We start from the raw sequence: 17,297 nt of genomic DNA, 5'->3' as shown, positions 1-17,297 counted from the left end.
TGCTACCATTGGAGTCACTTCAATAAGGGGAAAGGGTGAAGGAATGAGATTTTTGGCGAAGCTACAAAGTTTGCAAGGAGAAGAAGATGAGGAGAAGATAGAAGCACTAGACATGGTTCAATCACTCCTACAACAGTCTCGAGAGGTGTTCCATCCAGTGCACAGGTTTCCTCCTTCGCGAGAATACGAGCATGCTATCAATTTGAAGGAAGGAGTCTCACATATCAGTGTTCATCCATATTTTTCTCTCCAACTCCAGACAGATGAGATCGAGAGATTGATCAGGGAGGTTCTGGAGGAAAGGATCATTCGACCCAGTGATAGTGCATTTTTCAGTCCAGTGCTTCAGTAACAGTTTCCTTTGTTCCACCTTGAGGACAAGATGACACTTTGGAAGGAGAGTATTGATGGATCGTTCGATTTGATTGGGAGGGAATTATGAAGTTTCCTAACTAAGAGGGAGCTTTTTAGGAAGGTTCTCAATAAATGGAGATTAATTAGATGTTTTCTAATTGAAGATAATATATTTGGGGCCGTTTTTGGGGTTGGTTTGGAGGAGATTAATTAATAAATATTTTTTAATTAAAGATGAAAGATTAGGGGGCTGATTTGGAGGGGATTAATTAGGAAATGTTTACTAATTGAAAATGATAGGTTTGGGGGAAAAGTAATTAAGAAAATAGGGAAGATTTGGAAGGGAATTGGAGGAGGGTTGTTTGGTATTTGTTCTTTATTGTTTGTTTTACGTAGTTGATTTACCTTATGGTTAGGGTTATATTTTTGTATGCAGTATTTTATGTGTTTGTTGTCTACTATATTTATGAGAAATCATAGTGGCGTCTAGGGTTTGGGAGAGACGTTCCTCCTCTTGAAAGTGGATTATTGTATCTTGTTTGTTTGTATTTCTTTTCTTATCAAGAAAAATCGGCTGTTTACCAAATTTGTATTGGTTCGTTGACTGTTGTTTATACCAAGACATATCAGGGGCCCACTGGGGTGCTTGGGGAGGCGGAGCATGTAAAGTGGGGTAGCATAGGTACAACCAAGTGGTCGGCATCATGGGGAAGCCAAATGTGGGGCATAAGAAAGAAAAGGGTAGCAGCATGGGGAACCACCAAGTGTGCGACAGCATGGGGAAGCCAAATGTGGGGCATAAATCAATATTAATTACCTACCAAAGAAGGGGAAAACTTAGGAGGGAGTAATGCTATAAAAGGGGGGCTTATGGGGGGTGGGCAACAACTATTGCTGTCTAGAGCAGGCTTCAAGGAGATTATTGTGTGGGACAACTGATCTACCTCTCGAAGAGTAGATTAAAGTTAGCTTTCTTTTCGATATTGAGTTGTAGTGCTATTGTTCTTTGTTTTTAAGGTCTTACTGTTTTCTTCTATGGGTGCATTGTATTTGTTATTTTTTTTATTTAACGGTATTGAAATTAGTTTTTCCCATCTTTGGGTATTGTTTTAGTAAAAAATCTACCATTTTTTGGTTCAAGTCCTATAAAATTGGTATTAGAGCACGATTTGGTACCTATGGCGGTGAAGAAAGCTGATGCTTTGGAAGAGCATCTTGAAAGAGATGTTGGCTAAATTAAATCGGTGTTTGAGGCCAAAATTTCATCAATGGAAGAAAATTTTTCCAACCTAGAAGGGATGATGAAGGTGTTGGATCTTCACATCCAACCGACAATATCAGAGGCAAGAACACTGATAGGAGGAAATGCAAATTTCTGCAACCAGAAAGATGATCACGATGTAGAGATCTTGGGAGAAGAGGAAACGAGGCAATCTTTTGAACCATCGCCTTGGAGAGGAATAGGCAGAGGTTATAGCATGTGGAGGTATGGGGATGAAGAATACAGGAGGGTTGAAGTTGATGAAAGGGACACATATGAGAGCGGACATGGAAGAGATTATCATAACCATTAATTTGGGGGGGGGGAGCTAGAGAAGGAAGAGGGAATTGGGGAGACGTGAGGGTGTGGAAGTCAAAGGTGTCGGTGTTCGGAGGGAGTGATGCACATTGGTGGATATACATGGTGGAGAGATATTTTGCAGTGAACGGGCTAACAAATGAAGAGAGGTTCACGACAGCCGCTCTAAATTTTGGAAGGAAAAGCTCTAGTGTAGTATCAATGGAGGGACACAAGGGTTCCAATCAAATCAGGGGGGGGGGATTGTGGGGGTTAATGATTATTTAATAGAACATTTTCAAACCAGTTGGGAAAGTGACTTCTATGAGAAGTTCTTCGCTCTTGTTCAGGAAGGAACTATAATGGTGTATTGGAGAAGTTCGAGTTTTTTTCTAGTCGTGTGGGAAAACTGTCAGAAATGGTATTAGAGGAAAACTTCGTGAAGGGGCTAAGACCAAATATTAGGGCTGTTGTAAGGGTGCTGAGATCGAGAGGGCTAGGGGATACCATGGTGGTAACTCAAGTGGTGAAAGATAAGAGGTCTTTTGAGAAGGGAAGTCAGAATTGTCGGCCATACCGAACGACGGCCACTTTTCACCAAAAGTGCCATCTGGACCAGCCCAGCAAGAACCACCTAAGTGTTTGACTGAAATAGAGTTACAGGAGCGCAGACAAAGGGGTTGTGCTTCAGATGTGATGAGAATTTTACCCAGGGCATTGGTGTAAGGACCAGACCCTTCAGGTTCTCACCGTTTGTGATAACAATGAAGCTAACGGGGAGGGTGAAGGAGAGGAGATGGTGGAGGAAGAGGAGCATCTACACCTGGTTGTTGTTGAGGTTTCACTGAACTCAGTGGTGGTGCTAACTCTAAACCACCATGAAGGTAAGGTGGAATATAAAGGGAATGACAGTGGTAGTGTTGATAGATAGTGGGACTACCCACAATTTCATTTCTCATTTGGTGGTGGATGAGTTAGGTCTAATGTTAGCAGGCATGAGATGTTATGAGGTGATGATGAGAACAAGAAATATGAAAAGGATTAGAGGCATTTTGAGGGGACTGCTCCTAACACTACAAGGGGTATAGGTAAGGGAGGATTTTCTTTCATAAAACGATGGCCTTCCGATGACATGGTTTGAAAAATAGATGTATTAGATTTGGCTTATATCAAGAAAGATAGACGTAGACTTAAAAAAAAACTTGGTTAGAAAATATTAGACATGACCTTTCTTTTTTAGATTTAAATGAGATTTTGACTCTTAACAGGGCACAATGGAGAAAAAAGATTTATGTAGTCGACCCCACATTGTGGGATTAAGGCTTGTTGTTATTGTTGTTTGGAGTTAGGAAGCATTGATGTGATATTGGGTATGAGATGGTTGCAGACTTTAGGGGAAACTAGGATAAATTTGAGTGCCTTAACATTGGAAATCCAAGTGGAAGGGAGGAAAATGATCATTAAGGGTGATTCTAGTTTATCCAAGATCATGATATCTCTTAAGACCATGGTGAAAGCTATATAAGGCATGAGAGGGGGATAGTTAGTGGAGCTTCAGAGCATGGAAGGAATTCAAGAGGGCGAGGTAGAAGTACCATTGTTAATCCAACCACTATTACACCAGTTCAGAGATATATTTCAAGCCCCCACCCTTAAGGGAGCAGGAGAATGCTATTACCATGAGGGAGGGAGCTACAACTACCTTATATATACCCTCAGATTCAGAAGAATGAGATAGAGAAGCTAATTTGAGAGATGTTGGAGATAGGGATCATTTGGTCGAGTGTGAGTCTGTTCTCAAGGCCGATAATGTTGGTGAAAAAGAAGGATGGGAACTAGAGATTTTGTGTGGACTATCAAGCCCTGAATAAGGAGACCATTTTGGATAAGTTTCCTATTCTTGTGATAGATGAGCTATTAGACGAGTTATATGGAGCGGTGATCTTTACTAAGATTGATTTGAAGTTGGGCTAGCATTAGATCAGGATGAGAGCAGAAGATGTGCACAAGACTGCTTTTCAGATACATGAGGGATATTACGAGTTCCTAGTGATGCCTTTCGGCCTCACCAATGCTCCAACTATATTACAGTCTCTCATGAATTAATTTTCTAGCCATACCTATAAAAGTTTGTATTGGTATTTTTTGATGGTATTATGATTTATAGCAAACACAGGAGCATTTGGACCATCTAAAGGTTGTTTTGGCAACTTTGAGGGAACGCCAACTATTTACCAACTTGAAAAAAATGCTCCTTTGCATAATCTAGAGTGGAGTACTTGGGACACGTCGTGTCTTAAGAAGGGGTGATAGCCAATGTTTAAAATTGCATAATTGGAAATTGAGGCGTTTTTCTTTCGTGAAGTGAGGTGTAAGCTTAAGGCGTTTTGAGGCGTAAGCCTCAAAATCTAAAAATTGCATAATGTCAAAATGATAAATTTTTTGTATATTAATGACAAATCTAATAATATATTAAAAGTTGACATAAGAAATAAATTATCATATATATATATATATATATATATATATATATATATATATATAACATAAGAAAACACAATATATGAAGTGTCAAGTAATAAGTTTTTTGAAATTAAAGTAAATACAATCATTACAATAATAAGACAACAAAAAATATAGTTCAAGTCAAAATTCTATCTTTTCCAAATCACTATATCTTGTTCATTAACATGTAATTCAAAGGGGGTCTTCATTTGATTCATTGTTATGATGAACAGCTCTCTCCCCTTCCTCATCTCTCATGGAGTTCAATGCCTCCCAATCAGCTTCTTCTTCCTCTATATCAGTTATTTTCTTCTTCCCTAAATATTTTTGAACAATATGAAGATGTGTTATCGATGACGGTAATAAAGCTTTAATAACAAATTCCTAAACCTAATATGCGGTGCTTAGGCGAAGTTGAAGAGGAGAAATACAGAGAAGATGAAGGTTGTTGAACACCAGGCGAAGGAAGGCTGTCGAACTCCAAGAGAAGTCACAAACATAATTGATGTTGATGGTTGAAATTGAACGCACTTACTAGCGAAGTCGAACGCATGGCGTTCAAACACATGCAAAGTCGAATCCGAAGTACCAAGTTTAGTTTAGTTTTTTAATAATATTTTTTAAAAGAGGCGAATGCCTCATCGAAGTGAGGCAAGGCGTGCCTCTATTCATTAGAGGCATATGCCTCACTTTTCTACCTGAAGGCATTTGCCTTGGCGCATAAAATGTCATAATTGCGCTGAGGTGCGCCACTTGTTGCGCATTTTTAAACCATGGTGACTGCTAATCAAAGCAAGATTGAGGCCATGCTGAGGTGGCCTGTACCCAAGATGTTGAAGGAACTTAGGTGTTTAATTTTTTAGGCCTCATAGGATATTACTGAAAGTTTGTAAAGGTGTATAACTCGATAGCCAGACCACTAACAAAAAAATTGAAGGATAACTTTTAGTCGGGGGAAGCAGTAATCAGAGCCTTCGAGAAGTTAAAAAAAAAACCATGACTATAGCTCTGGTGCTAGCATTCCTAGATTTTAGACATATGTTCATAGTGGAGGAAAATGCCTTGAGCTATGGTCTTGGAACAATACTCATGACAAATTAAAGGCTAGTTGCATACTTCAGTCAGGTACTGACCGCCAGCGCAAGCTCAAATCATTTTATGAGAGGGAGCTGATGGAGATCGTATTAGCCATACAAAAGTGGCGTACGTACTTGTTGGGATAATTCATAGTCAGAACTGATTAGAGGAGCTTGAAGTTTCTACTAGAGCAAATGATAGTGATAGAGGAGCATCAGTGATGACTCTCCAAGCTACTAGGGTATGACTTTGGGATATAGTACCGACCTGGACTAGAGAACAAGGCAGTAGAAGCCTTATCATGATGCTTGGAGACTCCATAGATTTCAACTCTATCAGTTTTGATGATCATGGACTAGGAAGCCTTGAGGAATAACAATGAGCAGAATGAAGGGTTGGGCAATATTAGATATGACTTATTAAAGGATAATGATAGCCACTCTGGATATGCCTTAGTTTGGTTGAAGTTACTATATCAGGGACAATTGGTGCTTCCTCTTCATCATCGTCCATCCCTCAGCTGTTGCGAGCGTTCCATGGCAGTTCAATTGGAGGGCACTCGGGGATGCAGGAAATATACAGGAATTTGGTCGCTGAATTCCACTGAACCGGTATGCAAAAGAATGTGGAAGAAATGGTGAAAAGTTGTGATTGCGTCAAAGACACAAGTACTTGACAATGGCTCCCGAGGGACTCCTATGACCTTTGGCAATGCTAGGAAAAGTATGGGAGGTCACTATGGATTTTATGGAGGGGCTACCCAAATCATCAATGTTCATAGTCATTCTTGTGGTGGTAGATCGATTGAGCAAGAATGCACATTTTACTACGCCACCACTATACGACAATATCCGTCATAGAGGCATTCACAAGAGAAGTGGTTTGTCTACATGGCTTACCAAAGTCTATAGTGCAAAATCGAGACAAGATATAGAGTGGGAGGATTTTTTTTAGAGAGCAGTTTGGAGAAGGGGGGGGGGGACTATTGTTGTCCAGAATACATTTCAAGAAAATTCTTGTGTGGGAAAACTGATCTACCACTTGAAGAGTAGATTAAAGCTATCTTTCTTTCCGATATTGAGTTTTAGTATTGTTTTTCTCTGTTTTTAAGGGTTTTCTTGTACGGTTGCATTGTATTTTCTATTTTCTTTGATTTAAGGGTGTTGAAATTAGTGTTTCCTTTTTTTGGGTGCTGTTTTAGTGAAAAAATTACTATTTTCTTGGTCAAGTCCTATCAGGAACCCAAATAGCTTTTTTTTTTTTTTTTGCCCCTTTATTTGTGTCCGTAGTCACTATAAACAATGAAATGTATCTGAAATACAACATGCACCTTATCATTACTACTACTATGATACTTGCCGTCATCATACTTGATAATATAAATTACATTATGTTAGCATAGGAGATGCTAGTTTCTATTCTATTTATGGGATTGGATGTAGGTTATGGCTTGTTGATCATATATTTCGCTATGGTCATCATAATGCACTGATAAAGTTACCTTGGCCATGTCTTAGGAACCAAGTCTCAATCTTGGTATTTGATATGAAGTAGATGCAGAACTTGAAGAAAACCTTGACTGAATATTCAATTTTAGCAAAATAGAAATTGGTAGCAAGTAAACGATAAAGAATAACACTCCAGAACACTTTTTATTAGATTATAAATGAAGATAAATGAAGATAAATGAAGATAAAGATAAGGTACATATGATCTACGATTCGAGAGGTAGATCGACTCTACTAAACAATCATTTATCATTTAATGTCACAAAGCATTACAGGTCTCACCACCATTTACCATTTTATAAAATTTTCTCTTAAGTTTGAGGGCTATTTTTCTATCACACAATAAACCCGATGCATTTCTCCACTTCATCTATATAAGTTGATTTCTACTAATAAAACACCAATCTATTTGACCATCACTTTGAACAATAGACCCTATTATATCTTAAATGTCTCCGCTTTTTAATGATTTGTTCACCCAATGTAAGGGTGTCATTTTTTGACACGACCTGAACCTGACCCGGAAAAATTCGGGTTCGGGTCGACCCAGTTAGCAAATGGGTCGGATTCGGGTTCGAAAATCTTGCACGATTTGAGTTACGGGTCGGATTCTGGTTGACCCGGAAATGATTCTGCCCGTTTCTGTTGCCCGGCGTGCCCGCCCTGCCCGCGAAATGATCCGACGCGTCGAGTCGCAATCGCTCAGTCTGTCAGTTGTCGAGTTGCCAGTTCGCCTCCTTCGAGGCTGTCATCGCTGCTGCCGCTGCAGCACCTCCGCCGGTGTTGCTGCTGCGCCGTCGTCGCCGCTGCTACCGCACAGCCGGTTCGTGTCGAGTCGTTGATGCACCGCGAGTTCTCGTCGAGTCACTGTCGCTGCCGCTGCCGCGCCGCTGTCGCGCCGCTGTCGCTGCTGCCGCACTGCTGCCACTGCCGCCTCGCCGAAAATGGAAGTAGCTTCCTGATTTTCTCGCGCGCTTCAGCCAAAGATTAAAAAATTCGTGTCGTGTTGTCCCGAACCCGAAGCGGGTTTGGTTCGGGTCCAGAAAATCGACCCATTTGTAAAAACGGGTCGTTCGGGTTGACCCGAACAGTGCCAGGTCAGTTCCGGGTTCGACCCGAACACGACCAGTGACACAAAATTGACACCCCTAACCCAATGTGACAATCCTTCCACTAATCTATTATTACTAAAATTGTACTCCTTGTATCTGATTTTGGATCTACTAAGACAAAAACCTTTAGACTCTAAGGTTGACCTCCATAATTCAAGTTTTTCATCAAGTGCCTCTCTAGTCTTATAAACAAGAAGAATGTCATAAGCCAAAAGAATACATCGAGATACACCATTTTGTAAATGTCTAGTAATAAAAAATTGAAGTAGTTTTTTAAAACATATTTTATATTTTTTTTCAAATTTTTATATAATATCAGAGCTTGATTAGTGTTTCCTTTTCTCAGCCTTTGTTATCTTTTTCAAATTCCTTGTTGAATAGATTTTTCCTTGTCTTCATTATGTCCGGTTTATTTAACTTCTCTTTCATGGAGTTGACCTTCTGTAATGTTGAAAATTAGAGTAAAGAAGAACTTTAGGGGCTATAGGCTTCATATTGCTTTAATGGGAGAAACTATTTGGAGTGATCCCAAATTGTTAAGCTCTTTCTAAAAAGGAAGGGAAAAATTCATCATTTTGTGCATCCTCATTTGGAAATGCAACACCCAAAGTGTGTATTCTATGATAAAGCTGATTGCATGATTGGGTTATAGTTGTGGAATAATATGATGCATGAATTTAATGGGTCATACTTGTATCTGTCTACCGCAAAAGAAGTTCAGCACTCTATGAAAGAAATGTATTCAAAAGGTAAAGGATATTCCCTTCAGCCATGAAGCAATGTAACTTTTGGATATTGCATTAAAGTTAATTGTTTTGAGCTGGATTATCACCAAGGTCTCAAAATGTACTCTGATGATATAGTAATTCTCAAACAATTTGTAGAAGTGGAAAGACGGTTTGGGTTTCTTACTTGACTCATTATTGACTCTGGCCAAGTTCATGTTTAAATTTTAAGCAGAGAAATCCCACCTCTAAATGAGATTTTCTTTCTTACACGGGTTGAAAAGGAAGATAGATTGATGATGCAGACAACTAGATGGAAAAAAAGCCAAAAGGGAGAACACAAGGGCTAGTAAAACTTTTCTCGATTCAAAATTTAGAAAACCAACATCAAACAAAGCTCCAAACAAACGAAAACTAAATTAAAAATAAAAATTGTTGCCCTCAGAAAAACCAACTAGCGATCACCTCACATGCAACGAAATAGTTGGTATAATAAAAGATGTGCTTAAGGACATATAAACCAAGGGACCACAGCTGCTTGGGCCAACGTCCACCACAAACCCCTTTGTCAAATGCTACCTCAGGAAGGGTTGTTGCAATTATAATTATTTTAGTTTACCACAAATGCTAATTTTAGGTTTAACTCAATTATAATTATTTTAGTTTGTCTCTCTTAGTAACATATCTTGAGGGTTCAACAATTTCTTACCTCAGGAAGGGTTGTTGCACCCAACTTCCCAGCTTGAATCTATAATGTTATTTATAACTCCTTGTTTGAAATTGTAATTGATTTATTAATTCTCAGTTAGCAGAATCTTTTGCTTCTTTAAGTTATAAAGTTAGCTTTTCTCTTCCTCTTTCAGGTCATTGCCGTTATGCTGTTGATTTTCATTGGCATTGCTCCTGCAATTTTGGTGCTTGCCATTTCTGCAACTGTGGTTTTGTGGTTCTATGGCAGCTTTTGGACGACAAGCCTTGTCACTTTAATGGGAGGTTCACTTCTGTTTTCCTTTTTTAGAATTTTTGTCTGGATGATGCTTTGGCATGCCTGATGCTAAACAGTTAGACAATCATTTTTAATACCTTGAGAAATAAACATGTAGGTGCCTCATTTGGCTTGCATCATGAACGAATTGCACTTTTTGTGACTATGCTGTATTCTCTGCACTGCGCAAGAAGTTATATGGGCTGGCTTGGCTTGCTTCTTGGCCTTAATCTATCTTTTATATCTAGTGATGTTCTAATTCACGTCCTAAAGAATAATGCAAATGAAAATAGGTATGACTTTCCACAACAACAAGATACAAGGCAAAATGCTAGAGCAGATTTTTGCTTTCATTCATATTGTTCTGCTGTAGATAATGTCTTTTATACTTCATGTAGGGGATCAGCTGATTTTAGCCACGAGATTCCTTCAACCAGCGGTAGAGAAACAGAGTTAACATCTGAAGATGAAGTAGCTCGGCTGTTGAATAGTTGTGATCACTATACAGCATTGGGCTTCAACCGGTTTGAAAATGTTGATGTTTCTGTGCTCAAGAAAGAGTACAAGAAGAGGGTAAATCCTTTTTACTAATTGTCATTGTCGTTGCTAATGTTGTTTTATTTGCCACTTATTGTGCCAATATACTGAAATAATTAGTTAAAAGCATCATTTCTTAATTTCATCATTGAAGATAATAAACAGTAAAATGGCATTTCCAGGCAATGCTAGTCCATCCTGACAAGAACAGGGGCAATGAGAAAGCTGTAGAAGCCTTTAAAAAACTTCAAAATGCATATGAAGTAAGCTTACTTCAGTTGCGATTTTTTTTGGGGTTCTATTTTCATTTTATTCAACACTTAACTATTTGGCATGAGCATCTTTTTGATGTGTAGGTTCTGCTAGATTCCATTAAGAGGAAGAACTATGATGATGACTTGAGAAGGGAGGAGCTTTTGAATTACATTAGAAGTTTTCAGACTTCATCCCATAAGGTGTTTTTCTTCTCCTTGCTCTTACTGCATCAATGATCTAATAATTTATTCTCTTAGCTGTTACAATGCTAAACTTCCAGAATTCACACCTAAGCTTACTATTTAGGTCACATGTTCTTATTTCCTAAAATCTGATACACTTCAATGTACTAGGATGAGAGGCATGGTATCTTGAGTTTTGAATCCACTCATATTGATGCTGAAGATAGAGGTTCTTATGGAGAATCAAGAAGAATCTTCTGCAAGAAGTGTGGTACCTTCCATATATGGAATCCTATAGAAAGATCAAAATCTCAAGCAAGATGGTGTCAGGTCCTTGTTTTTTAATTCACTTTTTAAGGGTTATTTTTTCTAAAAAGGAGTAATACCGTGGATATAATGATATAGTCAGGTATATTATTATTGTGAATTTCATTGCAGGATTGCAAAGATTTCCATCAGGCTAAAGACGGTGATGGCTGGCTTGAACAGTCAAATGTTCCATTTCTTTTTGGATTGCTGCAGAAGGTTAGTATTATGCCATACATAATTTAGGTTGGTGTTTGCATGAATTCACCTATATCATTTTTTTAATTTCACTAAAACTAGGGCATCATTATTTAGCTTTTATTTTTTTCCAAGTTATACCTTTTACTGACATAATTCTATTGCGTATCTGGTCAATAAAATTTAGGTTGAAGCCCCACGTGCTTATATTTGTGCAGAAAGTAGGATATATAATGCAACCCAATGGGTCATTTGCCAGGTTGGTGCTTAAGTTTCCCTGTTTTCAGACATAAAGCTTCACTTTCCATTCTTTATCAATTTTATTTTGTTGGATTCGTTGTTTTATTTCTCAAGGAAACATCTAGTGCCATGTATATTTTGAATATTTTTAGTTTCATTCCAACTATGAAGCGGTATGGATGTGTGAGGATACAGTGCCCATAAATCTAATAAATGGCTGTAAATGTATTCAGTTAGTATGATATAATATAACAACTAGGCTATTCTCTTAATCTGAAGACTTTTTGCTTATTTCTTGTTGTGTTTGGACTCTTCTATTGCTGTTCTCTTCACTCAATTGGCTTATTTTCAGCAATCAGCAATTTATAACGGCAGTGATACAGCAGCCCTCAGTTAACCAGAGCAGCATCTGTTGCAAAACAGAGAAGCAGCAGCAAATTGAAGTGACAAAACAGGTAGATCAGCAGGAATGTGGCAGTCAAAAGGTAGCAGCAAAGCAGTTGGCCAGCTTTGGGAGGACAGTGACAGTGCATGCAGAAAACAGGGGCAAGTCCCCAAGCTCCCATATTGGTACAGGGAAAATATGGTCTTTGACTATTGCTATAGTACCTGGAGAAAACTGAGCGGCAGTGAAGGGTTGAACCGCAATATTTACAACAGGGAGAGAATGCAGAGGAGAAGAAAAAATTAGTTGCTTTGGGGAAATTTCTGATTTTTCAGATTGCTTTTTCTTCAGGATTTTAATCATATTTATAGGCAATTAAATGGAAATAGTTCTCATTCACACCTAAACAAACTCCACAAAGAAAGAAACCCAAGCTATAATAACAAATTTATATAGGTTCAAAAGAGAAGATAATTACTGTAGGAATTATTCTAATTTGAATTTAAATTCAAATACAAAACCCATCCAAAAAACTTTGTATTCATACTTATCTCTGTTATAATATGAAACTTGATCCAACGGTCTAGCTATTGGTGCCTTTAAATTCCTTGTATGGTGTCCTGTAAGTTATCCATTTGCATCCTCAAACTTCTGAAAACTTCCTATTCAATCTTAATGGTTCGTTCTGATAATCATCAACATTGAATTTTTTTTGGGGTGAAATTGAACCTTTAAATATTAAAAAAAAAATCTCTTTGATTTTTTTCACAATTTGATGCCAAAATCAGAATCATAGGAAATCTGATGGATCGCTTACTAGATTTGATTTCCTAATCATGGCTATCCCATTTAGACAGCTTTCTCTCTTATGAAATTAATGCTCTAGAAAATGGAAAGTTGCATGCCTAGCTTTATTGGTGTAAACCATTTGGCTTTGATTAGTTACTGGCCTTTCTTGCAAATGTGATGTCTCCTTAGACCCATATCTGAATGTGGCAATCTTTTGCTCTAAAAAGATACCTAATTCTAGAAGTACTTCCTGCTCCAACAGTAGATCATCCATGCATGGTGGATAATACTTCTTTTGATGCGCCATCAAGCACAGAAGGGTCAAAGTCTTTATATTTCCGCACTTACCACCAAATATATTTCCATATTTGAATATAGTTTTATATAACAAGTATTGTCCCCAAACTTCGTGAGAATTTTAAACAGCCCACATTAATTGACTTAATCTTCTTTATTTCTTGTTTGAGGTGATCTTTGCTTAAATGTAACTAAACAAGATCTCTTACTTGGAAGTTGGCCTCAACATGGTAACGAGCATGCCTTTCTTTATAATTTTGTTAGGTATTTTGCATTTGCTTCTCTACTAATGCATGAATTTTGTAGACACCCTTTGGAAATCCTTGAGCAATTTCTATAGGTCATTCTAGTGGTAACCCTTGCACCTCCTAGAAGAGAGGTGCATACTTCTCTAACAAATGTTGCAGGTATACATCTCCAGCAATGCTCAATGTATATATAGATAAAGACTCTTCTTTTCCCAAGTGGCATGCATGATTATTCAAAGTAAATATCGTGTTAGCATTTATATATTTACTTTCTTGTCTTGCCATCACAAAATTCATTGTTGGTACACCATAATCCTTCTGGCAAGTACTCCTTTTCATCCTTAGTCAACTGACATTAGCAAAAATGGTAATTCAACAATGCATAATTATCATGTGGGTATGAATCACCAACAATAATCTGATAGATGCTAGGTGGCATCTTCTTACACATCTTCTTGATGATTGCAAACTTCAATAGATTTTGGTGATCAGTTCTCATCTTGAACCACTTTAGAATTCAACCTCAAAAATAAGGACATGGGTGAGGTTTACTTCCTAAACCCAACTTTTACACTAGAGTGGTAGAAATGAGATTCTTCTTGCTACCACTATCAATGATGTCACAAATCACCTCTTTGCTTGGATCTTTAGAGTGAACAACTTTTCTTGTGTGTCTAAATTAAGGCATGACCTGCCACTATGGCTTTTTGACATTGTTATCAAAGATAGGGATGGACCTGTTTTGTCTACCGGACTAAGCATGGTGTTGTTCACAATCATAGGAATTTTCTTCCCTTCCCTATCCTTTTCTAATGCGGACATCCAACGGTGAACACTTATTTGAGGAAGAGACGAAGATCAACGACCGAGATCATCCCACTTTATCTTAATTTACTAATTGTATTTTTTTTTGTTTTATTTATGCATTTTTCATTTTTACCCTTTCTCAAGGGAGTTGTCCTTTGTAAGCCCTAGGGGCATGTTTGTCTTTTTTGAGTCTCTTTTATTTTGAGGCAGATATATAGAGGCCCTTGCTATTGTATTGGTATGATGGATTATTAATAAAAAAAATTTTTGCACTATTGTTCTTTGGGAAGAACTTTGATGAGATCCCTATATGAGGAAAGCATAGTATCCACCAGCCGCAAGATGTGTCCGGGTTCTTGGTTTGAAGTCCCTTGGTGAAGGGCAACATATCACCTGTCAGCCACAAGAAGCGTCCGGGCTCCTGGTTTTTATCTTTATTTCCCTACACTTCTTTTCTTCTTCTCTAATTCACCTTCTTCTTTCTTCTAGCCTGTGGGCTCCGAAAATTCGGCCTCGGTCTCCACTCGCTTTTCTTATTCGGCGAGGGAGTTTTAACGAATTAAGTTCCGAGGTAAATTTTGGAAGGCAGATGGGTTTGTAGATAAGACACTACCCAGAGATTTCGCCCTCATTTTGTGAGGACTTTATGATCTGAGTTCTGGTTTCCTATAGGCGCAAGCCCCTATAGTTAATTACCCCTCCCGATAACAAGAGAGAACTTTCGATTAAGGCTAGTCGTCAATCAGATACGTAGAGAATACGTATTATCTGGCATATAGTAGCAGCAATAGATTTGGATTTGGAAATTGAAGAATTGAATTTTTGGATTTGGAATTTGAGATGGAAGATTTGATATTTAAATAGAAATTGCACCATCTTGCACTTAAAGCGGATGGTGGGGGAATGGATGATGGACCCGATCAAGATCCCATGGTTCCGTCGTCCCCGGCCATCGTGGTCCCTGGTCTACTTAGTCAGAGGAGGTAGTCGACCCAACCTGACAGAAGGATCCTTGTCGGCAGCCATGGGTTGCTTCGTCCAAAGGGACCTCTTAGACCGGGGTTGAATGTTTGTCTAAGGGGACAAATTTGAATCCACCTTAGCTAACAGAGGGCTTTGTGCCCTATCGATCATATCCTATTGATTCATATCTCAAGAATTTGATATCATTAAGGAGTGTATTGTGTCTGGCAATAACAGGTATTTCGTGGTGCCATTTGGCGGCAAAAACCACTCGGTTCAGAGGGCCCCGGGTCATAACCGTTTACCTGCAGTGCCATTTGGAGGCGAAACTGCCGGTTAGAGGACACGTACCACGTCCTTACTGGCAAGAGATTGTTTGAGAATGGATCCTAGTGATATTTTCGACTAGGCATTTGGCTCTTTGTGAGCTAGAGTTTATTCGAATTTATCCGCCTCGACAAACTGTTGCGGAGGGCGAATGGATTTTGCTTTAACTGCGTTGATGGATTTATTTCAATTTTAAATATTTTTGGGATTTTTGATATTTTCTGGGATTTTGGGTGGAGCTTGGAAGATATTTGGAATGGACTTTTGGGAGACAATTGAAAATATTTGGGAACCCCTCCGGTTGAGATCTGCATTCAACACGGCCATCATCGGGGTGTTTGGGGTCATTTTCACTTTATGGATTGAACCTTGTCGACTCTATCGGGCTGTCGACAGAGGATCGGGTTTCGTAGGCTTTTTGCCCTTGTAAGTGAATTCTTTTGATTAAAGGCTTTGGAGGCCTGATATGAATGTATTAAAACAAATATATCGGTCGTAGCAATCGTATATTTGTTTGAGAGTTCGAACCTTGTCGACTCCTATTGACCCGTATAGGAGGATCGGGTCCGAACAAGAATTCACTTGTCAACCCGCGCAGCATCCCTAGACGTCACGTGTGTACCAATAACACGCTCGCCGGGGCCCATGCGAGTGTTTGATTACATTTACCCCTTTTAGTGTACCTATGTGTATACAATTTATAGTGCACGTGCAGGGGCACTCTTGGAATAGACGCCTTCTGTCTGCTTGTACGAATGCTGCAGATCCGGTGGCGTGGCGTAGCAGCTTCTGAATAGACTTGTTCGCTGCTTCGTACAGGTAGACTGTCGTGCACTATTTGTTGATTTTGTTGGCGGGTCATAGTGCACTAACTAATCTCCTGCCTTGGATCGTAGGAGCTTGCACTTGTTTTAGTTCTTTGGCATTTGTTTGTAGACTGTATGTGATATTCGTAGTGGGGCTCCAGCAGAAGCTCGTGAGAGATTGAATCTTTCGTAGTTTTCATGCATTTTATTGTGGTATTTGATCCCTTATAGTATATCCGTCACTGTTACAAGTGGGCAGGTATATGTATTCATTCACAGACTGAAATTGACTTCAGGATACTGCATTTACTGAAGTCTTTTCACATCTACCCATAAATGACATGTTATACATACATCCGTATTCGTAGAAAGATTGTATGTATTGCAGATCTTTGGTTGTTATATATGAGTAGGAGTCGTACACCTTACAACTGTTCATTTCTATAGTGCATTGACTTGGTGGGGATTGTCGTATCAGCTACGAGCTCCTGAGAGTATTTGTAGGAGAACCCTTACTTTTGCATTGAAACCACCTTTCACCAATCTCAGGTGGTTGTCGTTGGGTTGCACTTGCTTGTAGAAGTGGGTCCTACATCATTGGTCTCCCGCATCGCCATCTCAATCAACAGGCGTTTGTAGGAACTATCGTAGGATATGTACTTGTGTCCACAGTGGTTTATTGTGCATACGACATACACACTGTTGTTATCCACAAGTATTTATTTGCTGGAGGTCAGTTGTATCTGCTACGACCTCCTAGTAGTATTCGTAGGAGATGTACTTGTCTTTGCATTGAAACCACCTTTCACCAATCTCAGGTGGGATTCTTAGTTCAATCTTTTTTAATTGTGAATCAATTAAAGTGCAGTTAAGTCATTTATTCTTGTTCAAGGCAGATGACTTAGTGAAAACCAGCATCCCGGCTATGATAGATCGTGTTCAAAGACGGGGCGTTCTTTGTTGGCATGTATTACGACGGTTGCGATCAAGTCAGGGTCTCGAACTGTTCCGTATTGGTCAAGATGAGATCCAGAATAAAGCATTACGTGTCACTTCGGAAATTTCGGCAGGCCTTTCCGGCGTCTCCCCGTTTAGAAGGGAAACTACGGCGAGAGGAGAGCGGGGTCCCGCTT

General features: G+C 39.0%; 1 protein-coding gene across 5 annotated transcripts in view; it reads left to right on the top strand.

Moving 5' to 3' along the window:
- Nucleotides 1–17,297, top strand: part of LOC110108708 — a 67,315-nt gene that overhangs the window by 13,976 nt on the left and 36,042 nt on the right. For 4 of the 5 annotated variants that reach the window (XM_028694150.1, XM_020839469.2, XM_028694149.1 and 1 more), the window contains exons 3-9: nucleotides 9,703–9,832; nucleotides 9,943–10,397; nucleotides 10,544–10,624; nucleotides 10,718–10,816; nucleotides 10,970–11,128; nucleotides 11,237–11,323; nucleotides 11,490–11,561. In XM_028694150.1, coding sequence (XP_028549983.1) covers nucleotides 9,703–9,832; nucleotides 9,943–10,397; nucleotides 10,544–10,624; nucleotides 10,718–10,816; nucleotides 10,970–11,128; nucleotides 11,237–11,323; nucleotides 11,490–11,561 — 1,083 coding nt within the window. The remainder of the gene's footprint in view (nucleotides 1–9,702; nucleotides 9,833–9,942; nucleotides 10,398–10,543; nucleotides 10,625–10,717; nucleotides 10,817–10,969; nucleotides 11,129–11,236; nucleotides 11,324–11,489; nucleotides 11,562–17,297) is intronic. The other variant, XM_020839481.2, reaches the window with a different exon arrangement.

This window comes from Dendrobium catenatum, unplaced genomic scaffold, assembly GCF_001605985.2.
Source record: "Dendrobium catenatum unplaced genomic scaffold, ASM160598v2 fragScaff_scaffold_409, whole genome shotgun sequence".
Classification (NCBI taxonomy): Eukaryota; Viridiplantae; Streptophyta; class Magnoliopsida; order Asparagales; family Orchidaceae; genus Dendrobium; species Dendrobium catenatum.
This window is presented reverse-complemented; position numbering and strand designations above follow the sequence as displayed.